Source organism: Musa acuminata, chromosome BXJ1-4 (assembly GCF_036884655.1).
Source record: "Musa acuminata AAA Group cultivar baxijiao chromosome BXJ1-4, Cavendish_Baxijiao_AAA, whole genome shotgun sequence".
NCBI classification, from domain to species: Eukaryota; Viridiplantae; Streptophyta; class Magnoliopsida; order Zingiberales; family Musaceae; genus Musa; species Musa acuminata.
In genome coordinates this window covers 44,648,006-44,670,982 of record NC_088330.1, presented here as the reverse complement: position 1 = coordinate 44,670,982, position 22,977 = coordinate 44,648,006, and the positions used below count along the sequence as shown (strand labels likewise).

At 43.2% G+C, this 22,977-nt stretch overlaps 3 protein-coding genes and 3 long non-coding RNA genes across 14 annotated transcripts; 3 read left to right on the top strand and 3 right to left on the bottom strand.

Annotated features, from left to right (window-relative positions):
* Window positions 1–1,914: 1,914 nt before the first annotated feature.
* On the bottom strand, window positions 1,915–5,699 carry LOC135585802 (uncharacterized). 3 transcript variants are annotated; one of them, XR_010512920.1, is made up of 9 exons: window positions 5,440–5,699; window positions 5,250–5,340; window positions 4,423–4,602; window positions 4,152–4,337; window positions 3,551–3,724; window positions 3,315–3,469; window positions 2,655–2,781; window positions 2,274–2,420; window positions 1,915–2,134 (listed from the first exon to the last, which is right to left on the bottom strand). XR_010512920.1 is itself a non-coding variant. In XM_065180398.1 (8 exons), the coding sequence occupies exons 1-8, from the start codon at window positions 5,499–5,501 to the stop codon at window positions 2,409–2,411; spliced, it is 987 nt and encodes a 328-aa protein (XP_065036470.1). In that variant the 5' UTR covers window positions 5,502–5,699; the 3' UTR covers window positions 1,915–2,408. The 3 variants fall into 3 exon arrangements, 2 of the variants coding, with proteins under 2 accessions (XP_065036470.1, XP_065036472.1); XM_065180398.1 differs by having other exon boundaries at window positions 1,915–2,420; XM_065180400.1 differs by having other exon boundaries at window positions 1,915–2,420; window positions 5,253–5,340; window positions 5,440–5,698.
* A 389-nt stretch (window positions 5,700–6,088) lies between these two features.
* Window positions 6,089–7,164, top strand: LOC135671956 (uncharacterized). Its single transcript, XR_010512919.1, has 2 exons — window positions 6,089–6,486; window positions 6,604–7,164. It is a non-coding gene; the product is annotated as an uncharacterized LOC135671956 (long non-coding RNA).
* Window positions 7,165–10,624: 3,460 nt separating this feature from the next.
* Window positions 10,625–14,398, top strand: LOC135671955 (uncharacterized). Of its 3 annotated transcripts, none has more exons than XR_010512917.1 (3): window positions 10,625–13,394; window positions 13,491–14,100; window positions 14,248–14,398. It is a non-coding gene; the product is annotated as an uncharacterized LOC135671955 (long non-coding RNA). The 3 variants fall into 3 exon arrangements; XR_010512918.1 differs by having other exon boundaries at window positions 10,625–13,918; window positions 13,996–14,100; XR_010512916.1 differs by having other exon boundaries at window positions 10,625–14,100.
* Window positions 14,399–14,803: 405 nt separating this feature from the next.
* Window positions 14,804–15,883, bottom strand: LOC135672690 (protein S40-7-like). Its single transcript, XM_065181187.1, has one exon. It carries the CDS (start codon window positions 15,531–15,533, stop codon window positions 15,009–15,011), a length of 525 nt encoding a protein of 174 aa, XP_065037259.1. The 5' UTR covers window positions 15,534–15,883; the 3' UTR covers window positions 14,804–15,008.
* A 1,562-nt stretch (window positions 15,884–17,445) lies between these two features.
* Window positions 17,446–19,594, top strand: LOC135671954 (uncharacterized). Of its 5 annotated transcripts, none has more exons than XR_010512915.1 (5): window positions 17,446–17,733; window positions 17,857–17,912; window positions 18,169–18,221; window positions 19,040–19,314; window positions 19,397–19,594. It is a non-coding gene; the product is annotated as an uncharacterized LOC135671954 (long non-coding RNA). The 5 variants fall into 5 exon arrangements; XR_010512914.1 differs by having other exon boundaries at window positions 17,447–17,733; window positions 19,057–19,314; XR_010512911.1 differs by having other exon boundaries at window positions 17,449–17,733; window positions 17,857–18,221; window positions 19,057–19,118; window positions 19,216–19,314.
* Window positions 19,595–19,772: 178 nt separating this feature from the next.
* LOC103982095 (CASP-like protein 2D1) lies at window positions 19,773–20,934 on the bottom strand. The gene is made up of 3 exons (XM_009398905.2): window positions 20,498–20,934; window positions 20,329–20,437; window positions 19,773–20,258 (listed from the first exon to the last, which is right to left on the bottom strand). Exons 1-3 carry the CDS (start codon window positions 20,680–20,682, stop codon window positions 19,998–20,000), a joined length of 555 nt encoding a protein of 184 aa, XP_009397180.1. The 5' UTR covers window positions 20,683–20,934; the 3' UTR covers window positions 19,773–19,997.
* Between the last annotated feature and the right edge of the window lie 2,043 nt (window positions 20,935–22,977).

Here is a 22,977-nt window from a genome sequence, read left to right as displayed (position 1 = left end):
TCCTCCGGTGGAGGGCTACGGTCTCTGAGTCGTCACCATCGCCAAAAAGAGATTTGGTTATACTACCTCTCGGCACTGGTACCGAGAGAGAGAGAGAGAGACACACACACACACACACTGTTTCTCCAGCCTCCGGTGAAACATATGACCACATCTCTTTCATTTCTTTGCAGCATGCAGATGTTGCAACTTTCTGGCTATCGATCTGTGGGATCTCCAACGAGTAGTATATTCGGTAAAGCTTGTTGTTGTCTAGCTGCAAATGACAGCATTATCATGTACGTTATGCATCTGATTCACCGGATGTCGAGAGGACCGAGGATACAACCCTTTTTTTTTTTTTTTTCTTTCTTCCGAGAGAGACGGAGGGATGCTCCGCAGAGAATGCAACTTATTTTCCATTCCCGTTCCTGCCGCTGATGTTTTGTGGGTTGCACGACTCCGAGGGATGCTCCTCCGGTCTTCACATGTTGGCAGCTCGATCCGTACTTCATTCAGTGGAACATCGAGCAGAGAAAGAGGACGACAAGATAGCAAGAGCTTTGCGTGGTGCGGCAGTTGTGGTCTTTTGTTTAGTTCGCAGAGGACAAAGCCGAGTGGGTTCGGCGGCCACTCCAACCACCACACCCCCACCCCCACGGGGGCAAGCCATCCGATGTGCTCCATTACCCGTGGTAAACACATCCCCCTAATCCCATTACTCATTGCCTATCCCCATTACAATTTATAATACATTTGATGATGGTCTTTAATTGGATGTTATATAGAGCTGCTGGCTGTCGTCTAAAAATATGCGGCAATTGACGGGTCGTATATCGTTATCATCGATACTGTTCTCGAGTCAAAATGAGATTACGTCCACCAGATCGTGGCATGGAATTTACTTGATGTCTTGGTCGTGGTGGGGTCTCCCTCGGTACAAACAAAATTGGTGGCAAGTAAATAGTTGGGCGTTAATGGGTCTGAGTTAAGAGTCGCAACTTTGGTGGTGCGCAGTGTAAACCCTCGCTTGCACGCGAATGGATAAAGCCCAGCGTGACCCACATGGGTGCGGGCCTCTTTGTTCTGGTACGGCGGGAATGAGGCGGGGCCCAGCATCTAATACGCACCACACGCGAAGCCGGGTCCGGGACGCGATCTGGAGCCAGACCGGCTACTTTGGTTGAAGCGGACCGAAGCGGGCAATCACAGCCCACCTCCGATCGTTTCTTTGCATCCTTGATGAGTTTTGTGAAGCGGTCGTTTGGCCTCGTGGAGTGGAATGAAATTTTTGCGAGCTAATAGATTGCTTAGCTATGAGGCTGACGTTGAAGAAACCAACATCGGCCACAGCTAGTTTAGGTGGTAAAGAAGGATTAAGTGAGATCCTGACTCAGACTCGTCTTTGCCAAATTACTTGCGTTGATTCCCACCTCCGGACGGGGAAGCGATAACACCACCACGGCTGGATGTCACTTCCTCTACTCAGTGAAGGAACTTAAATGATGTTTGGGTGAGGCGATATGCCTTGCAAGCTACCTACCAGATGCTCATGCATTTGATGGCGGTCGTCTATGCTCTTCTTCTTCTTCTTCTTCTTCTTCTTCTTCTTCTCTTCTTAAAGCTGTGTGGGACACAAATTACTTCTTCTCTTCTTCATCCACGACCCCAAGCACACAAATTCCTTTATTGTGATATCACACCCACTGATACCGATTGATCTAAACTTTTACGCGCCCAAAGGAGGCGTAATATACTAAACAACAAGGAAAATTACTCCACCCCTCTGAAGCTGTCATTTTACCGATCGAACGAGTTGAATTAATTATTAGGGAAGAAATATTGATTTTATCTAAAAATATATATATATCACACACACACACACACACTCTATACATATATATATATGACAGATGAAACAGGCTTGATTCCTGGTTCGATATGAACAGCATTTATTATATGAATAACCAATACATTTAAAGTGATGTCCAAATTTCCAGCTAGGAACCATAATTCACGTATAACTACACTGGAGATATCCCTCTAAAACGACCATCTGATGACAACAACCGGGTTTCAAAGGCAGAGGTCTCCGTCATCAACCCGTGCATTTACGAACAAAATCACAAAGGAATAATGAAAGCCTGTATGTTTCCTGCAGCACCAATTATCATTTGACACAGCATCCACTCACATAACCAACTAAATTAAATTATGCTCGGTAAATATTAATGCGAAACTGAACTAGCAAAAAGTAACCAAGAGGTGATATCTCAAAGCTCCATAGTCTGTACCAAAGTGTATGAAGTGGGCAGATCAAAGTTACTTTGTCAAGCAACTCCAAGTAGCAAATCATTGAACTCCAGAACAACTTCAGCAGTGCAAGCATTAGGCAACAGAAAAATAGCTCCCAGCTTCCACCCTACTTGTCAATGCTTTCTCTGCAGATGTTAGCAACGATCAGTTCAAAGTCATCTAAACATCCAAAGCTAAATAACATTTTCTCATGCATTTGTGATAGCCTTGACTGGTCAGGTTTTTGCAGCTAAGCAGTTTTGTAACAACAGTCAGTAATCCGACATATTTTGCTAGTTAGCTACCACATAATGATTAACATAAGGTTTCAAAAATAGAAGACAACATAAAAGATCGAGTTGTTTCTTATCTTGATATACCTTTCGCCTTTTAAATTTCTTCCCTTGTTTGTCATTATTCATGTGACTAGAGGTCTCATAATTTTCCTTCTCTTCCATTGGAAGCATTCTGATCTCGTCATAGAAGCCGTCAGTAAATCCAAGCAATCTGTTAAATACCATGTATTAAACATCAGAAACAAATTCAGGATAATAAAAATAGATCAAATTACAACATATTATGATATGACTGGAATACCATAGTAAGTACGTAAAGATTGAACAGCAGATAAATAGACTAAACCATCAGGAAAACTGCTGAAATGATGCCAACATTGAGGTTAATACAACTTTAGCTCTGTTGCCACTTATGTGAGTCTGGCAGTCTACTAATTACTAATAAAGAAACACACTCTTCTGCTCGAAGATTTTGACTATGCTGAGTATGAGGATTAGAACAACCAGAAATCAAAGCAACCAAATTTGGTAAGTCGTAGAACATTACAGAAGCAACAACTTCCATTGAACTTCTTCAAATGTTCTCCTACCTAGCAAATATTCAGCTGCATAAGTTGAATATGGGACGTATGTATTTAATCAGCTATTTTTTGTCCAACATTTAATCTTTTGATATAACAACCAAACAGTTTACTTATGGCCATAAAAGAATACTACCGGAACTTATATGATATCCCAACATACCCATTTCTTGACTTCTTCATGTGTTTCTCTATTTGCTTATCTCGCTTTGCAACTGGTGCACGAGTGAAAAGCTCTTCTTCCTGCCTGGCACGTTCCTCTCGCTTTGCCACATATCTTGTAAGCTCTCTGCTTTCAGCCCCTATATTTTCTCTTAGCTACAGATAAGATTCAGTACATGTCAGCATACTAAGCGTAGTAAGTTGTATTTTGATTAAAAGAAACAATGAACCACCAACCTCTTCAGGTCTATCTTCAAAGTCATCCATCAGCTCTTTAACATAAGTACTTTGTTTTGCCTGTCGCAATAATGCTTTCTCTCTTCGAAGGGCCTGTTTTTCCTGCTTTGATATCTTATCCTCATCCATACTTGTAGGAGCAAACCTCGGAGGGCGGTAGACACCTCCAGCATCCTAAAATATAACAAAAAATTTGTTTTTGATTTATTCAAAAAACACAAAATATTAGCATTCTAAGCATTCGCATTTCATGTGAATAAAACAAAGATATATTGTTACTTGTGAACTTGACAATGTTATTTTCCAGATGATATTTGATTGAATGTTAAGACTAAAGAAACCATTATACTAATTAGCATGAAGGGTAAGGGATCATATGAACAAAAACGATAAGGCAATATGGCAAGAAGTAGGACTTACCGCATTAATGAAAGAAACTAAATGAACCTTCAAAGGAAGGTTACAATTAAAAAAGAACATACACAAAATATTTAAGTTGAACAGCAAAAAAAATTCAGCATGTCCAATTACATACACACATAGGTGAGTTAACATTCATAGACCAAAAAGCTGCTATAGTACCATACTGTCAGCAGGTTACCTGGGCACCTGGTTCTGATTTGCTAACAAGCATGCCAGGATTTGGCCGATACTTCAGGGGATCTTCCTCATCTTGAAAACTTTTTTCCTTGTCGTCAGGGGTGGATATCTTCTCAGATACAAAATTGCTAGCAGCCCGTATGAGCTTCTGAGTTTGGTACTCAAGCTTCTTATCTATTGGACGAATCTACACAGAATTTTTTTCAGGAAATATCCAAATTAAATGATGCTAAGAAGAAAAATGAAACATAACACTGGTGCGAGGAACAGACCTTCTCCAGGAATAACCTGATCTCCACAAGGCTCTTTACAATAGGATGGTCCTGAACGGATAATCCTTTTGCCTTGCGAAGCAGATAGTACACGATAGATTGACAGTAGCTGAGAAGCAATAGATACTTTGCATCTAGATAACTCATACCCTCAGATGTTGGAAATTGGTTTTCTCTCACCTAATGGACAAAATTATGATTCTACAATCAGTGCTCATACATAGAGACCACCAAAAAAAAAAAAATCATTTTTTTATTTTCATATATCAAGTAATTAAGACTGCATTCCGATTAACTATTCGTAGATTATCATTGTGCAGCTTAAATACTTAAATTGTAAGCCACATTTATATGCAATAAAGCCACACAAACTCAGACAGAAAAACAAAGTAGAAACCAAAAAAACTCCCTAAAGCTTCACAAATTAGGACAATGCCAAGAAAAGCAACCCTATGTCAACTTCATGGAGCAAAAGAAACGATGTTACAACTAAAACATTAATAAACCAATGCTGAAAAAAGTCTTTCCACTTGATTATTTTCCAGAGAAAAATCTAACAATTCGATCACGATGAGCTTTCATATCATTAAAATTTATCATAATCATATATCATATTTTGGTTTACTTTCATCCTGAATTCAAACTGAGAAACATGAGGTAAAAAATACAAAATTTACTGCAAGAGATTATATTATTCAGCTAACCCAAGCAGGAATTTCTTTTGCTCCCAACTTTATGGCCAAAAGCACGAATCTTTTTACAAAGAATTTAGCAAACAAGAAACGGGAATAAAAGAGTGACAATATAGAAGCACAACAAACGCCTACCACCTTCTGTGTGAGGACGTCCAGTTTGCTCCTCACGACATCCAACCCATCCTTCATATCTTTCAACAAGGCCACGAGCTGAGGAGAGTCCCTAAATCGATTAGGGTCCCAGACCAAATATAAAGAAACCATCAGAAAGGCTAAGAGAGGGGATGAAAACATAGAAGACTGAGTATCCGAGAAGGCACACCTCGTTAGGGGCAGGGCAAGGGATTCCTCGCCGCCGCTTCTCGACTCGTGGTGGTCGCTCATAATCCCACCGAGGGCAAGGCGACGGCCTGTCAGGATGAAGCACCTGGCAGAGGAGGCCGGCGGAGGTGGGATTCCAGGAAACAGAAGCCGGAGTCTTTAGACGAGAAGAACGAGGCACCGAAGTACGGCGGCGGGCAGCGGCGCGGGCGAGAGAAGGGGTGGGGTTTTGGAGATTTGGGAAGAATCGAAAACCTACTCCACATGAAGCTTGCTTAAAGCAAGGGTCAGCCGGCCCGTTCGTGGCAGTCTGCTCGGCCTGACCCGAACTTGGACCGGACCATAAGCAGCCCTGCACGTGTATCTTTATGATGATTTCATCGAATATTATAATTAAATGGCTTGTTAGGCACGCGCAGTGTTGAAACAAGCCATTAACCCTTGATAATGCAGTCCAATATAATTTATATTATTAAGATAATTATATTATATACATCAAACTATTATATATATATATATATATGATAGTAAAAATAAAATAATTTTAATAATAATATTAATTATAATATTCATTCAGACATATATTATTATATCTTTACGATGAAATCATCGTAAAGATACACGTGCAGGGCTGCTTATGGTCCGGTCCAAGTTCGGGTCAGGCCGAGCAGACTGCCACGAACGGGCCGGCTGACCCTTGCTTTAAGCAAGCTTCATGTGGAGTAGGTTTTCGATTCTTCCCAAATCTCCAAAACACCACCCCTTCGACTCTCGCCCGCGTCGCTGCCCGCCGCCGTACTTCGGTGCCTCGTTCTTCTCGTCTAAAGACTCCGGCTTCTGTTTTCTGGAATCCCACCTCCGCCGGCCTCCTCTGCCAGGTGCTTCATGGCCGTCGCCTTGTCCTCGGTGGGATTATGAGCGACCACTACGAGTCGAGAAGCGGCGGCGAGGAATCCCTTGGCCGTCGCCTTGTCCTCGGTGGGATTATGAGCGACCACTACGAGTCGAGAAGCGGCGGCGAGGAATCCCTTGCCCTGCCCCTAACGAGGTGTGCCTTCTCGGATACTCAGTCTTCTATGTTTTCGTCCCCTCTCTTAGCCGTTCTGATGGTTTCTTTATATTTGGTCTGGGACCCTAATCGATTTACTCGTGGCCTTGTTGAAAGAGATGAAGGATGGGTTGGATGTCGTGAGGAGCAAACTGGACGTCCTCACACAGAAGGCGTGCATACAGTAATATTCATGTATGCACGCACACTGCGCGTGCTTACTTGATCTTTGTTTTTCCCGACTCCCACAAAATAGTGCCCGATGCTTCTCTTCCGACGCTCCTGTCGATGGCCACCGAGGATGAGAGATCCCGACGGTGGCCACTGTCGAGACGAAGACGACCAAGCACGATCTCCAGCTCAGGTAAGGGCGACTCCCCGACCGATGTCGCGTTCGCCATCTCTCTCTCGTTGTCTTGACTCTCGAGCGCCCACTTCTTGATCGTTACCATTACCTGGGAATTAGGGTATTGGGATGATGATCAACTAGTTCTACTAGGTCTGATGATGTTCTGTGGTTTCTTTCGACGCTACCTGTCTGTCTGCGTGCATTGCCAAGTTAATCGAGAAGGAGACGTCTCGGTAGACAAAACATTTGACATTGTTGATGTCTATTTATTGTTGAAAAGGTGTTCCTCTGGTTTTTAGTGCAAATCAGCAGAAATTTGGTTTCCTGAATCCCAAATCGCAGATATATACCTGTTGAATAGAAAGAACGGCAAGAAAAGGGTCTGTTGTAGGTTAATGAGTAAGGGGAAACATGAACCGGCAGCAGCATACTTATGAGAGAGACAGGAGAGAACAAAAAGCAGAATAGAGAGAGAAAAAGTAGATATTCGGCCACCACAACGCACATCACACGGAGGAAAAAACTTAGTTTGACTAATTCATTCATCCCCAATGACTTTAATAACTTACTCCAATCCAATCTGTATTCCCAATAGGGTTCTTGATCCAATCCTAGACCCAGAAAGAAGAATGCAAATCACTTCAAACCCCTAAAATCATGTTAATTAGAAGTAAACATTGATGATTAATGTTCCTGCCAATGACAACGACGATCTTGATTCACTTTTGTAGAGATTGTTCTTACCTTAATGAGAATTCTAGCTTATGAATGGGTTTCTCTGGTATCTTTCTAGAGTTCTGTAACCTCAACCTTGGGTGATACAGCATGAAGACACACTTTGGTTCCACTGAGAATTGTATATATATATTTTTCTCTAGCCGTCGTTTGCCTCTCTACTGATTTTTCTTCAAACTAAATATTGAATTATGAACCAACAATCAAACTAGGAACTACTGTTAATTTGATGGTCCCTAGTGTATAATTAACTACCTGATTATCTTAATAACCATTATATTTGATATGACTGACCTATAAGAATAGAGGTGCGTGGATACACTATAATGCTGGATTATATATTGTGATAGTGTTTATGCATATTCTTTCGGTTGATAAATTGGCTGTGTCCTTGTCATGGTTCACCTACCTGTGGATTTCAGAATATAGGTTCTTTTTCAATGAAATATTATTGATGCCATTCTTTCTTTGTTGGCGCCACCAACCGCCGATCAGTTGATTTGTTACACTAGGCATGTTAAGTTTTGTAGCCTTCTAAACAATCTTTCTTGCTATCATAAGACTACAACAAAAGAAGTTGTGAGGACAAAAATTGCCAGATAATTCATAAAATATCAAGATCTTGATAATATGATTTTGCAATCGTCAGTGGAACATGTTCTTTGAAGAATAAGTTGCATTTTGCAATTTTTCTGTTGGCTTCTACATCTTACTTTGAGTCGCTCATTGGTTTGCTCCTTACTATAACAGACTTCCTGAAAGTTCTAATGGGTGCATCAGTGGTCCTCTATATAATTTCTTCTCTAATGCATTAGATACATGTGATTTGTGCTTCATGGAGCAGAGTGGCTCAAGTGGCTTCTTGTTGTAAGTTCATCTCCTATGGTGGACTGTCACGACCTTAGCTGGTTTTGCCTAAGGCGTGCGGCACCCTCACGCGTCCGTCCGCAAAGGTCAGCCTCCCCGAAGCCTCCCATTGTCCCTTAGGACCAACAAAAGAGAGAACGGGTTAAAGAGAACGCCTCAATCGGGATCCACAAGCAAACATGTCCGAAAAACACTTCATAGACAATGCAAATTACAAACAGACTTTACAAGCTCTGAATAGTGGCACAACAAAGGGTAAAATGGTCCATTACAGACCGAAAAGCTCTCAAACGTGTCCACATGACACAACCTTTATTTACAAGCCTAAAGAGGCCATCAACCCAACTAAAATGGGACTATTAAGCCTTTGGCCGCCCCTTTACATTCTGTGCAAGGCATGAACATGCCAAAAGACAACGGACAGACATAAGCATTACATCCAACATCTTGTTTAGAAGTTTGTCCGTTACATTCTCCCCCACTTATCCCTTCGACGTCCTCGTCGAAGCCTTTGTGAACACTGCAACTCTTCGCCTTTGCTGAGTCTTCAATCTTCTGCTCCAGCTGCAATGCACCTCCTGGCTCCCAGCTGCTCTCCGCTGCTGTTTCTGAGTAGTCGAACCTTTGATCCGCCATGCTGCTTCAACTCGCCAATGACTCTGACTCTGGTGTGGGGTTGGCTGAGTTGTATTGATCCTCGTTGATTCCTGCGGATCCACCAAATGAAGGAAAAGACCATTCTTACTGCGCCAGTTTCTCAAAATTTCCACATGCTGCTTGAACTGGGTGGATGCTTGTTGGAGCTTTAACGAGCATCGCCTCGCAAACTTCTGAAGTTTTGGGTCCTTCCTCCACAAAATCTGCTCATTGACTCTTCTTTCAGTTAGTTGTCACATCCAAGTAGGTTCGCATCACTTCCGCTTTCGATTGGCATTTCGTTGGGAAATGAAGCGGACAATCTACTCTCAGTAGCACTGATCACCGTTGGTGAGGATTTGACAACTATTGTCTTCCATTATCTTCGAAGTGTCTTTGAACTTGTGCAGAGCTCCTCTGCCGGATAGATAAGAGAACTGGGGTACTCGGTTTCGCCCATTCTCTTAAGAGTTGAGAAGGCAAAGGTTACTTGACTTCGCCCGCCTTCTCGAGGTTGTACTTCATGCATCGAGCTGGTTACTGGCCTTCGCCTGCTCTTTGCTCACACTTCTGAAGCACTTGAAGTGTTTGCACTCCTTGCGTTGAGTTAGCTACTGTGATTCACCTTCTCAATGCCATTGAACTTCTGGAATGCAGGAAGTTTTCACCCCAACTTGGAGTAATTCTCTGATAGATGAGGTCGCCTCTGGGATTGTACCGTCTTCTCCATCAACCCTGCCGCCTACTCCACTGAGTAGCAAAGGTACAGCACCACGTACTGCCTGCTTCGTTCCTTGGTCGTGCACTCTTGCATGACCCGAAGTCCTTCACTTACGGCTATCTTGATGAGAAACTTGTTGACACCGGTCTTACGAAGTTTCTTGGCCTCTGCCCTTCAGCCTTGTCTCGGTACTTGGAGATTGCCTCTGCATGCTCCACCTCCTCGGCCCCTTTCACGACCAAGCGCTCTCCCTCCGTGAGAGCAAGGGATCAATGACTTGCACGGAAGTCCCGCCTCTGCGGTACCATGGCGCTGCCATGCCCATGGCCCTACTATCCGTCGCTTCGCCTCTGTATCCCTTTCCTTCACAATCAGTAGAGATGTCTCCGTGGCACTCCTCTGAGTCCACCTCCATTCTAACTGATGCTTGATTTTGGGTAGCTAAGTCCCTCTGGACTCATCGTCGCTTCCTCGCCCCTTTCGACCCCCTGCTTCAACACCTCTGTGTTCTCCAAGCAGTCCGTTTGGTCGATGGAAAGACAGACTGCAACTCTCATCCATGGCCTCTGCCATCACGTTGTAGAGTTTGCACCGATTCTGTTCTCCTTAGCTTCCTTGGTAGCAACGTTCGCTTACTCGACCTTGTCCTCTGACTTGTCGGGCTCCCTTAAGCGAATATGAGCTCTGGAGCAGTCCAACTCTCCAGCTGCTTCGATCATACCTCTGCATGATCAAGTCCCTCTCATGGGACTCACTGGTACTTGCATTCGAACTTTTCCCTTGGTGGAACCCAGCCCCCATATGCTGATGACCAAGGTTTTCATCCGATGCAAAATTCGGTGCACGCCCGGAAGACCCGCCTCTGCGGTACCATGGCCTTCACTCCTTGAATCCATAGCCCTTCTTGCCGTCGTGTTGTTCACCAAAGCGGAGCTCCCAGTAGCTCCCGATCATACCTCCATATGATCTCATCCCTCACGGGACATGTCGTGTGTGTCGCATTGCCACGAACTGTTCCACCACGATCCGCTGCACCATGTCGCCTCCTGGTGACATCTCCATTGCATTCTGATCCTTGTGGAATAAACTCGAATTGTGAACCCTCCATGTGTGGCCTCTGCCAATACATCGCAGGGTCTCCTCCACCTTCGATTTTGTTCGCTCCTTTGGCAATCGACCTTCATCCACCCACTCTTGGGTCACACCTAGATGAAGGACCGCTCTAGGACAGTCCGTCGCCTAGTAGCTCCCGAAGTCCACCGACTTCGCTGTAATTTGTGCACCATTGCCTGGATCCTGGGCCTCTGCCCCTACCAGCACAATCTCCGCTGCACACTGCTTCCTTCATAGCAACTTGAATGGCAACACTGTGGCATATTCTTCAAGAGTACCCGCCCCTGCATCCTCTTGCCCCGTGCTAAGGCCTTCTGTACCCAACTTCGCCTCCGCAAATTGAGTCGCCTTAGTTCCTCCATCGAATGCTCCTCCGAGATAAGGTGCATGTGCCCCGAAGCTCCCTTCGTCTTTGGCACCATGCAAGATGAGTCCGCTCTGTCAGAATGAAGGACCCAAGGAACAGCATGATTCTACTCCTGCCTCTGCAAGAGTTCATGTCCTTGACCTCTGTCTAGGGAAAGCGCTGTGCCTCTGCTCCATGTTCCAACTTCTATGCTGGCTCCCTTCATGCGGCTTGGGTACTTCGCCAAGTTACACCCAAGTTGCTCCGCTCCTCGTTTTTGCATTGAGTCGATGGTGGCCCTCGCGCCCACCATTCCACGGGTCAGCCCTCCCTTGAGTCCGATCTCCATATCGACTCCAAGTGTGCCTCCATTTGAGTTGCTTTGGGTCGCTCCCCCACTTGATCTCGCAATGCATCCACCAATGCATTCTCTCAAGCGAGATCATGCGACGACTCCTCGCCGCTTGCTCAGTCCATCGAGCTTCATGGAGTTGTTGTTTGTGAGGTACTCCTCCTCAACATGTGAAGTCCGTCTCACATGATTCTCCCTCTGGAGAGCTGAGACTTATCCCTCCTGGATAACTGTCCCGTTGGAGCAACATCTCTCTTCGTTTTGGAGACCACCATCCCCTTGGACTACTCCGATCTGCTGAACAAACTGTGCATTGTTCTGCCTCTTGCAAACGCACTTGCTAGATTGCGCCTCCACGTCAATACAGCCACCGCTGCACCCCTCAAGGCCTAGCAACATGCTGAACTCGTTGCACACTTCAGCCTCCTCCGGACGTATCCTTCGCATGTCGAAGAGAAAGTTTCAATGCTCCATGGCGCCGAGTCTCGACCGCCTTGGGATGGCCACGAACAATCCATCGTCCGCATACAAGCCCATGCATGAGTACCGAATTCTTCGAGTTAGCAATTCCCCTCACCTCTGTGAGCTTTGCACAACTCTTTCGGTCGCTGAGCAACTCATTCCACTTTGCATGGTCTCGTCCTTTGCCAAGCGCCTCGCTTGCCTTGAGCACCATCAAGTAAAGTTGTCAACGTTGAGCCGTAGCTCAAACTCAGCCATCCCAACCTTTGTGCGCTCCAAATTCTTCCAAGCTTGCCTGTTCTCGTGGTGCCTCTTGCGCGAAGGGTTGGCCATTCCTCTGAATGCCAATCTCAGATGCCCGCTCCTCTGAGCGACTCTTTTCCCTACATCTCCATGCCCGTTTTCCCTCAAACGGTCGCGCGTGTGCTAACTGCCCTCAACGCAGCCCCGCTAGGTCCCCCACGTTTGCATGTCAAGTGTTTCTATGAGTGCTTGTCCCGCTCTGATACCATACTGTCACGACCTTAGCTGGTTTTGCCTAAGGCGTGCGGCACCCTCGCGCGTCCGTCCGCAAAGGTTAGCCTCCCCGAAGCCTCCCATTGTCCCTTAGGACCAACAAAAGAGAGAACGGGTTAAAGAGAACGCCTCAATCGGGATCCACAAGCAAACATGTCCGAAAAACACTTCATAGACAATGCAAATTACAAACAGACTTTACAAGCTCTGAATAGTGGCACAACAAAGGGTAAAATGGTCCATTACAGACCGAAAAGCTCTCAAACGTGTCCACATGACACAACCTTTATTTACAAGCCTAAAGAGGCCATCAACCCAACTAAAATGGGACTATTAAGCCTTTGGCCGCCCCTTTACATTCTGTGCAAGGCATGAACATGCCAAAAGACAACGGACAGACATAAGCATTACATCCAACATCTTGTTTAGAAGTTTGTCCGTTACAGGACGGTGGACCAAATGAGGATATTTCACGACAAGCCTATCGCGGTTGGCATGCTAAGCGAGTTGGGATTCAATGGACCAGCATTATCAGAGGATCTAATCATTGAAGTCTGCAGATGTGGAGGGGCAGAGCTCTATCCATTTGCAGTAGGTTCCCGAGAAGTAATATGGGTTTGTGGATATACAAGTTCTTAGAACAATAGAGCTAGCTCTTACTTATATTTTGATGGTCTGTTTCAACAATTGTCAAAGAACAATTTGTCCTATCGAACAGAACATTCATTCAATGGAATCGATCAGATGTCACAGGTATCGGTCTTACAGTTGCTAGCTTCAAGGAAAGGTGGGATTCTTCTCATGAACACAGGTATTTTGGTTTTGTTTCAACAGATACTTCTTCATGTAGTTGGAACTGATACATTTGATTTGTGTCCCCATCTTCTGCTTCTTGCGGCCATGCCAGATGACAAGAGTCTGAAGATCATATCAACCTTATAGGTTAGCTCGTCGCTCACATTCAGTTATCTGGACAGTTAGAGCATCCGAGCGATGACTCCACTAGTCATCGTTCGCTAAGTGCGACCATTATGCATGTCATATGATGTAACGGTGTGATTGAGAGATGGGAGTTCGTATCTGTGCTGGTGCATCAATGTATAAAGGGTCAGGTAATATTCATGAGTTGACTGGCATTGTCTGTTCTCTCCTCTCAGGATTAGTAAAAGACGGGGAGCATCATTTGTCAGGCTTATATAAATTTATGGTCGACTGCTACTCTGTGAAACGGCCATGATAGAAATGGTATGGTAGCATCGGCATCACCAGGCATCACCGCTGTCACAAACTTGTTGTGAGTAGCTTACTGGAGGTCGCAGGCTTTTGAGTCATTAGGTATCTCATGATCATGTTTTTGTGATGCACGAGTATTGTTCTATTTCTTTAACTTTGATGGATGAGGCCATATGCAGATAAGTTTTCACATACTGTATGTAGCAGGGGAGCCACTGCTCGTCGACTATCTATTATGATATATCATGTCATGGACTCGGTTTGGTAGACCGACAGATCCAAAGGTAATTGAAGTTCAAATAGGAAAGGCTTACCTTGTAATGAATGGTGCAACAGTAACAGCATCGACATCTTTAGCCTCAGAAATATGTCCAACGTCTCTGGAATTCCATCACCGCTTGCTGATTCAGTCCACTTTATTTCATATACAGGGAAACGCTCGTCTACTTGTGTCTCTACCTTCCTATCCTTCCTACTTGCTGTCTAAGATATCGAGCCATGTAAGCCAAGCTTTCAAATCATGCTATGCAACTCATGTATGACTGCAGCAATCTGTGTTCGGGATTTAATGGTTTAAGCATATCTAACATATTTGTATCATGTATGTATACTAGCTGTGACGAGAAATAAAAAAAACAGCTGATTGGAGGCAAAAAAAGGCTGGCTTTTGTGCAACCACTAAGCCAATCCATTCTCAGGAAGATACGGTTAACCTCTGCTAAAACCCACGTAACTGTCGCATGGAGGTGACTGTACAACCAGTTCAGGACATTATTATCTTGATTAGTTGTAGTAGTGGGTCCTTTATTGTCAGTAGCATTACGAGCACAACACGCAACTATGCATTTATTTATTTATTTATATTTATATGCTTATGTGATTAATACGACCGCTTCTGAAAACGAGAGAGAGAGAGAGAGAGAGAGAGAGAGAGTGCACATGGTAGGGAAAACTAGTCGCTGGCAACAAAAGAAGAAGAAGAAGAAGGAAGCAACCCGGTTTGTGCAAGACTAAAAAAACACATTCCTTGTACATGGCAGCGAAGGGAGGGAGGTCGTTAACTGGTTCTACATGCCCGGTGTTTCAGAGTAAGAGAAGAACATCTCATCTCCTCCTCCCGCAACACACAACAAAATCTCAATGCTGGCTGTCAGGCCAAAGAGAAGGGAAGCAACCTATTTTACATCTCATCCTACTCTAAGAAACCAGTCTTTATAAGCACAGCATTCCTCACCTTGCTGAGATCTCTCCCCTTGAGGGTTCTCCCTGCCCCTTCAAAGACCGAGGAGGACGAGATCTGGCTCCTAGCCATCTTCTTCGCGAGCCATTCATGTGGGGGGGCTCTACGATCATCATCCTCCTCCTCCTCTTCATCAACATTCTCATGGCTGCCGCCGCGGCGATGGAACTCATCCTCGTAGCCGTGAGCTCCAAAGCTTTGTCTCTGACCATGCTTGTAAACATTGGGCCACTCAGGGATGCGAACGGGAGCAGATCGTCTGAGGGATCTACCGCTTGGTTCCGAGTTAGCACTGGACCTGGGTATCATTCTTGCACCAGTCAGAAGACGCGTAGCAGAAGAAGAAGAAGAAGATGAAGATGCACGAGATGAATCCTTGGGTCTTGTAGCCTTGGGACTCGCTTCTTTCATCTCCGGCATAACAGCCCAAACCTCCTCTTCCTCAAAGTCCTCGTCATACTCGCACCCATCTGCCATATCTACTAAAGCTAGCTAAACAAGAATTACGAGCCGGGGAAGTTGAGGACCTCCTTCCGATCACCCCTTCCCTCCTGGTTACCCAGCTTCATCAGGCTTGTGTCCACCAAAGGAGACATCACTAGTCTATAGGCTTCTTGAGATGGCAGCACTAAACAGATGGATGAGTTTCTTTATTGCACCCCACCATCACCTATAAATTAAAGAAAAAGTAGTGTGGAGAAGTAGCGGAGTGACACAAATGCCCAGAGGACAACGAAGGAAGGCTCAAGCAAGGGTGACCCGGGGGAGCGAGGGGCAACCATCGATCTAGTCTGATGCATACATGACGCAAGCGAAGAAGAATGGATATGGATATGCGTTTTCACCACACAGAAAGGGTACGTGTATCAAAGCTTGTTTTTTGTTTTTTCCTCGTATGGTAAATAGTTTTTTGTTTGGTTTGGGTGGCAATTCCACTGCGAGTTGGGAGGAGATGAGGGATAGGACAGTCGGCGTGTCACCTTATCCTGGGAATTTGAGGTGACGGGAGTTGGGATTGGTCACTTGGTTCAGAACTCCAACAAGTGGAGTCTACAGCTACTTGTTATATCTCTCACGTCTGAGGTGACGGGAGCAGAGAGAGGGGGGAGCTTTCAGCCGAGTGGCTTTTGTTCTTGAAAGTCTTGCTTTCTTTGTTCCTCTTGCCCTTTGTGTGTCATGATGACCAAGATGGAATTGCCGCATAAAATATCACCATCTCTTTCTTTGTGTGCGCTCTCCCACTGCTGAAAGGTGAGAGCAGGCAAGGAAGGGGTTGAATCTATACAGAATGATGGGAGAGTATGTCCCCCCGAGGCCATGAATGAATCCCTCAAAAGAGGAGGTTTGGTGCCAACAAATGATGCTTAGGGGCACATCTCTGCCATGCATTGACAAGGAACAAAGATGAGGTTTTTCTTTTTGCATTGAAATGTCATCGGAAAGCATTGGTGTGGTGGATCAATTAGGTGAACCTTTTTGGGAGATGGAACATCTCATCTGCTTTGATGTGGACTTCACAATGATTATTCTTTCTAAACAATTCACCTCCAATAATACTGCTCCGACTCGTTTAAACATAAAAAAGTTAGTTAACCTCGATCCTTGTGCACTTTGCAAGCTGAGCTGAAGAAGCAACTTGAGTTACGCCAAGTTCATGAATATATAGTAAGTAGGTAGTTTCAGAAAGTGGGTGCATTAATACTTGTCGGTGTATACGTGGCATTGAAATAATTAATGTCCCTCCTCATCTCTTTTTCAAAACTTTGATGGGAACAATTATCATGCAGAAAGATGATCTGCTGATGCAGAACAAATTAGAGAAATAACCAAACTTGGATATATATATATATATATATATATATATATATATATATATATATATATATATATATATATATATATATTGTTGCTTGCTGGTTTGGTGTATTACTAGAAACACTATAAAAAAGAAAATCATCAAATTCACCACATAAACGTATAGTACGTACCAAAGAGATAGGTACAGGAACAGGTGTACATACCAGAGAAGATAACCAAGACAATGATGATCGTAGCCATACTTACACAGGTATAGGTACAGATACAGGAAGACTCGAACGATCTTCAAGTTGGCCAGCAGTTTAATCATGGACTCTGATCCAAGGAAAGATAACATGCACTGTTGTTACAACTTCAGCACAATTCCATAACCATCAGAAGATTGATGAATACATTAATCATGAATACGTGTGTGTGTGTGTGTGTGTGTCAAAATGGACAATTGCGTGCGAGCCCGATGACGAGCGGTCGAGAATTTTTCATGCTGTGGTGGTGGACGATTAGTTTGATAGGAACAGTGAATGCGAATGAGATGGTCAGCGGTGGTGATATAAGAATCTCGTCTGTCGTTGGAAGATAAAAAGGAGAGGAGGTGTTTGTTCATCGACATCGACATCGACATCGACCACGATATAATAACAAATCATAGCAAAGCTATTCCATTAAATTGTTCCTATCAATTATTTGCACGCACACGCCTCCCGATCCCAGCCAATTTCCGGAACCACGCCCAACGCACCGGTCCTTTCTTTCCTCTCTCTCTCTCTCTCTCTCTCTCTCGATTTCGTGACGAAGAATTCTCCCCTGCGATTGATCCCTGGATCGATGGAGTCCAAACTCGATCATTCCACCTGAGTCGGTACGCCTCTCCTCCAACGATCCGTGGTTATGTTTTATTTTGTGCTTTCTTTGGTTGGTTATTTCAGAGTTGGATTGTCCTGTTCTTGTGCCGATGCTCGTGTGCTTTTTTTGGAAATTGCAGGCGGGATTCCAACCCCACGATGGCCAAGAATTCTTTCAAGTTGGAGCATCCCCTTGGTTTGCGCCTCCAATCCCTCTCCTCTCCTCTCCTCTCTCTCAACAAGTCATCCTTTTCCTGTTAGGATTTGGTTTCTGAACGAATTCTGTTTTCTGTGGCAACTCTGCTTCTAGGATTTCCCTTTTTGTTTTACTTTCTCTTTTGCTTCTTGTGATTCTGTGGTCTCGGTTTGGTTCTTCCTGTTGTGGAATAATCTTTTGTGATTTTTTTCAATGGCAATTGTGATAAGAATTAAAGCATTTTCTTTTGCCGTAGGAGTTGGAGAAGCAACAGTGATGAGTCGACAGTGAGAAGAGAACATGCTTTAGGCAAGTGGCTCTGATACCATGATAAAAATTAAACGAAGAATATAGAAAGATAGAAGTTGTAGAAGAAACTATGAAATGTATAAGATGTAATTGTCTAGTTCATTTTGATAGTGAGCTCTTGATAGCTATTTATACACATTCAATAAGGAGGTTATACACATTCAGTATGAAGGATTTTTCTCAACTGCTTAGAGATTTCCTCAACTGCCTTGAGGAAATCTTATCTACTTATCAAATTGATTGGTTTTTTTTTTTTTTTGGGAGGAGAGGAAATTGAATATAAAAAACAACAGGAATTTCAAAAATGCATGAAATTTATATTGATGATCCTTCTCTACATCGATAGGGATCAGTTTAGAATTATGGTAATTATTCTTTTCTTGTTTGTTTTGCTCCAAGTGGACAAACATGTAGCTGATGATTTATTTACTACCGTCTTCTTTATCATTGTTTGATTTTCTGCATTTAATTGCTGGGCATTTTTGTTATGCAGTTAGATAGATATATATTTTTTGAGAAATGCTGAACTCGGTGTGCATCCATTTTTTCTTGTTTGAGCATGTATGATTTATGTGTATGTTTAAGTTCTTTGTGTTATACAGTTAGATGTGGCATGAGCCACTGAACTTAGCGTGCATCTTTCTTTCTTTTGTAAGGATGGATGATTTATGTGTACGTTAAGTTTTATATATAAATAAATATATATATATATATATATATATATATATATATATATATATATATATATATATATATATATATAAAGGATTCCATATACACAGAGTCTGTAAGTATTCTTACTGCGTGGATCGATATAGAAATGTCATATTCACAGGAACACCTTAGAGAATGAGCCTTGTGTTCGAGGATAAGACAGTACTATGACATGACTCTACGGTAGGAAGTTGTATAAACGAGACCATCAATTTTCTTTTGGCGTCAACAAATTAGAGTTCACCTTTACTTACTTTGGTGGACATGAAAATAATGATAGGGTCGCAGGTGTTTTCGAACACCTTCGGAAGAGGATTAAGCTGGGTGCAGACAGAGAAGGGCATCTTCGTTTTTGTCAAGAACACATTGTCACCTACAGGTGAAATGATCTACTTTATATTCAGCTTGTATTCTCCTTTTGCTACAAGCTCATGGCATTGATGTATGACTCGCTGTTGCAGCTGCATTGATGTCTGCCATCTACGAGGAACACAAAGACGAAGATGGTTTTCTTTCTTTACATGACCTCTACAGCGGCGAGAGAACACATTTGGCTCCTCCTAAGATGCAGGAGCCATCCTTGTAGATAAAAATCATGGAAAGTTTAGCATCCTTGTAGATAAAATTCATGGGGAATATTATCGAATTTCATGGCCATACCATATACTGTGGAAATTGTGCAAAATTTTGTTTCTAAATCATTTAAATCACGTATGTTTACAGAGAATTTTGAGTCTTTGGGTACACGACATAATATATCCTTCCCCGGCCCTGCATCAGCCAGGGAAATTGATTTCATCAGGAGGTTCTCGACCTTGAGAAAGCAAGCAGCGAAGATGTGCTAAACATTTTCTTTCCATCATCTATCTATCTCTACATGTTGGGCTACTAATTAAACTTCACGTCTGGCCTTCTCTGCTAAAGCAACTCAACAGCAGCAGGCCAAGCGTTTCAGAGTAATAATAGCGAAAGCCTAGGGATATCCAAGCACTTTAGGTTAGGACTAGATTTGTTTCGACGACACGGCTAAGCGTTTACAGGAGTACCTACCACATCCCAAATCTATTCTCCCACCCCTTTGGAAGAATCCGAAACCGAAGGGGCTTCGAACTTGCTGAACACCGTGTAAGATGACACCAGAAATAGAGCGATGAAGCAAAGCAGGGCCGCCAAGTGCAGCGCCAACGACACCTTCGTCCTGTCGCAGAACCTCCCGTAGTAGCTGCACGCTTCACTCCATGACGCCTTCCTGTCGCCCTCACGCGCCAGATAGAGCACCTCGGCCACCGCAGACCCCGATGTCACCATCAAATAGGCCACAACCTGCAAAAGGAAAAGAATCAGAAGCCTTACGCATCGAAGGCGTTAGATGCGATCAAGTTAATCGTAACACCTGGTCCGAGATGAAGAAGAACCAGTCGTTGTTGACGCATCCGAGGCATGCGAAGAGGATCGAAACGACGGAGTATCCAAGAGAGATGGCACTGATGCAGACCATGTACCTGTGTGGCAAAACATGAAGCGAGAGAACGGGACAGAAGGGATCGTCGCTAGTCACTCACCTCAGTCCGGGAAGGTCGCTGAATTCCACCTTTCCGTACGATTCATTGGCTTGCTTGTTGGTCGCCATCACCCATAGGGAGGCAGCACACAGGGGTATGGCTGCGAGCCTGAGGGAGAGGCCTACCACCCTGAAAACTTGGTGATTGTTTGAGGAGATGAGAGTGGATTCAGCTTGGTCACCCATTTCCCAAGCGCGAGCAGATCAGACAGAGTCGCAGAGCTGAAACCGGTAACTGCTTAGAGCGCTAGGAAGGAAAGCAGCAGGCCATTCTCAATAAAGCAGTTTCCAAAGCGTGGTGGTTGAGTGGACAGAGCCTGTTCACCGGAAGCAATCATAGCATGTCGAGCGGCCTTCGTTTCACATGGATCATCTTGGATCTTTTGACAGGTTTTTCCATTCTGGTTTGTCCTTGTTAGTGGACTGCAATAGCTAATCTATGGACGGCACTCGCGATGGTGGGCCACATGAAGAAGACCGCCCACTCGGACCTAATTACCTATTAGTCCTTTTAGTCAGATCTTTTTTGTATTTTAATTTTTTAATTTAAAATTTTATATTAATATCTTTATCATTGTGAGAGTGAAATATTTAATCTTATTTATTCTAATCTTATCAACAAAAGATTTATGATGATCATAAATCGTGTGATGTGATGTATGTATAATAAGATATGATTATTATTATTGGAGCTTATGAGCTTTTATTTTTTTCTTATTTACTATCAAGTTTACGTGCATGTGATTTTGTTGTAATTACACGAAGAAGAGGTGCAGCAAAAGGGTAGAGGTGATAATAGGACCCACGAGATCGAGACAAACGATCACGATGCATAGAGATGCGATGATACACACATAGATTGTGATGTGAGTGATTGAGCTCGTTGGCTTGAGCTAGATTATATTAGGCTGTGGTCCATAATCCTCTAGTATGATTGCTCATGTGATGTGATTGCTTTAGCTCAATGATGTATCAGAAGAGAGAAATCACACGTTGTCAGATATGGTATGATCCATGATGAGTTTCACTAATATACCCATTTCATTCTAGGGATATGCCATAATATTCGTTGCTTACTTTCTGAATAGAGTTCTGACTAAATCGATCGTGTTGACACCATATGAGATATGGAAAGAGAAAAAAATCTAATCTTAAGGTTGTTAAGATTTGAGGCTATCCTGTTCATTTTAAGAGATACAACCTCGACAAGTTGGAATCTAAGACGAAACCGTGTAAGTTCATGGGATATCTCAAGGAAACTTATGGGTATTATTTCTATCATCTCGAGGACCAAAAGATCTTTGTAGCTAAGAATGCAGTGTTCCTTGAGAAGGAACACATTCTTGATGGAGACTGTGAGAGCGTGATAAAGTTGAGCGAGATTGAAGAACCTAACTCAAGCACAATTCCACAACTTGAGTCTATTCATGTACCTAGCACACAACTTACAATTTTACGTAGGTCCAACAAAGTATCTCATCCTCTTGAAAAATATGTGAGACATATTATAGGAGAGGATGTTGAGGATATTGATCCTCAGACCTACGAGGAGGCTATTATGAGTATAGACTTCAAGAAGTAGCAAAAAGCCATAAATTTCGATTGCGATATAGTAGCCTAGTACGTTCGTAGTCGATGAGTTGAGCGAATTATTATAAGAGATGATAATTTACTGAATTTGAAGAAATTCTGATAGATATGACTCACGGTTATTTTAATATTGGGTTTAGATAATCAGGTGTTAATGACGAGTAGATGTTTGAATATGAGATATCCATTGGACTCATTTTCTTATTAGATATAGTTCCTGAATTATTAGATCTTATGCACGAGATTAAATAAGAACTAATGAGAGATTATTAGGTAAAAATTTATTATTTTAATAAATAGAATATGGTCTATTACGATTAAATTGATATGAACTCGTATAAACAAGAGAAAATAAAAAAACATAGATTATAACTCTTTTTATTCTCGTTCCTCCCTCAGCCAAAAAGAAAAGATGACAATATAATTAACCTCGGTACATGCTTCTTCGGCAAGCAAGAGAGGCCTTGCGTGCGTCGAGGACCCATCCCTGATCACTCCGGTACGTGCTTCTTTACTGAGGCCTTGCGTGCGTCTTTACTGAGATGTCGGAATTCTTAATCATCCATGTCGAAATTCTGACATCATTTTGCAGTCATCGGAACTTTTGACTTCGCAGGTCTTTCTTTCTTTCTTTCTAAGGAACACGCCAAACTATGAAGGTACCATTGCCTTTATACATGAACGAGGTCAACACAGTTCGTACCGGTACTATATATATATATATATATATAATTTTCTTTTCATAAAAAATAAAATAAAATAAAACAAAACAGCAAGAACTTAATAATGCCAAGGTGGTCGGTCGGTCATCTTAATCGGAGTGAGAGTTGGATTCTTGAGGCATGGTCTCCTAATGTGCACTAGTTATACTTGCATAGCTTACCAATTTTC

What these genes read in the sequence shown, in the direction of transcription:
- LOC135585802 (XM_065180398.1), bottom strand. Translation starts at nt 5,501, where the DNA reads ATGAGCGACCACCACGAGTCGAGAAGCGGCGGCGAGGAATCCCTTGCC. An exon ending in CTTGCCCTGCCCCTAACGAG is followed by an intron (nt 5,341 to 5,439) that starts GTGTGCCTTCTC and finishes TAATCGATTTAG; the next exon opens with GGACTCTCCTCAGCTCGTGG. An exon ending in ATGAAGAAGTCAAGAAATGG is followed by an intron (nt 2,782 to 3,314) that starts GTATGTTGGGAT and finishes GGTATTTAACAG; the next exon opens with ATTGCTTGGATTTACTGACG.
- LOC135672690 (XM_065181187.1), bottom strand. Translation starts at nt 15,533, where the DNA reads ATGGCAGATGGGTGCGAGTATGACGAGGACTTTGAGGAAGAGGAGGTT.
- LOC103982095 (XM_009398905.2), bottom strand. Translation starts at nt 20,682, where the DNA reads ATGGGTGACCAAGCTGAATCCACTCTCATCTCCTCAAACAATCACCAA. An exon ending in AGCGACCTTCCCGGACTGAG is followed by an intron (nt 20,438 to 20,497) that starts GTGAGTGACTAG and finishes TTTGCCACACAG; the next exon opens with GTACATGGTCTGCATCAGTG. An exon ending in TCTTCTTCATCTCGGACCAG is followed by an intron (nt 20,259 to 20,328) that starts GTGTTACGATTA and finishes TTCCTTTTGCAG; the next exon opens with GTTGTGGCCTATTTGATGGT.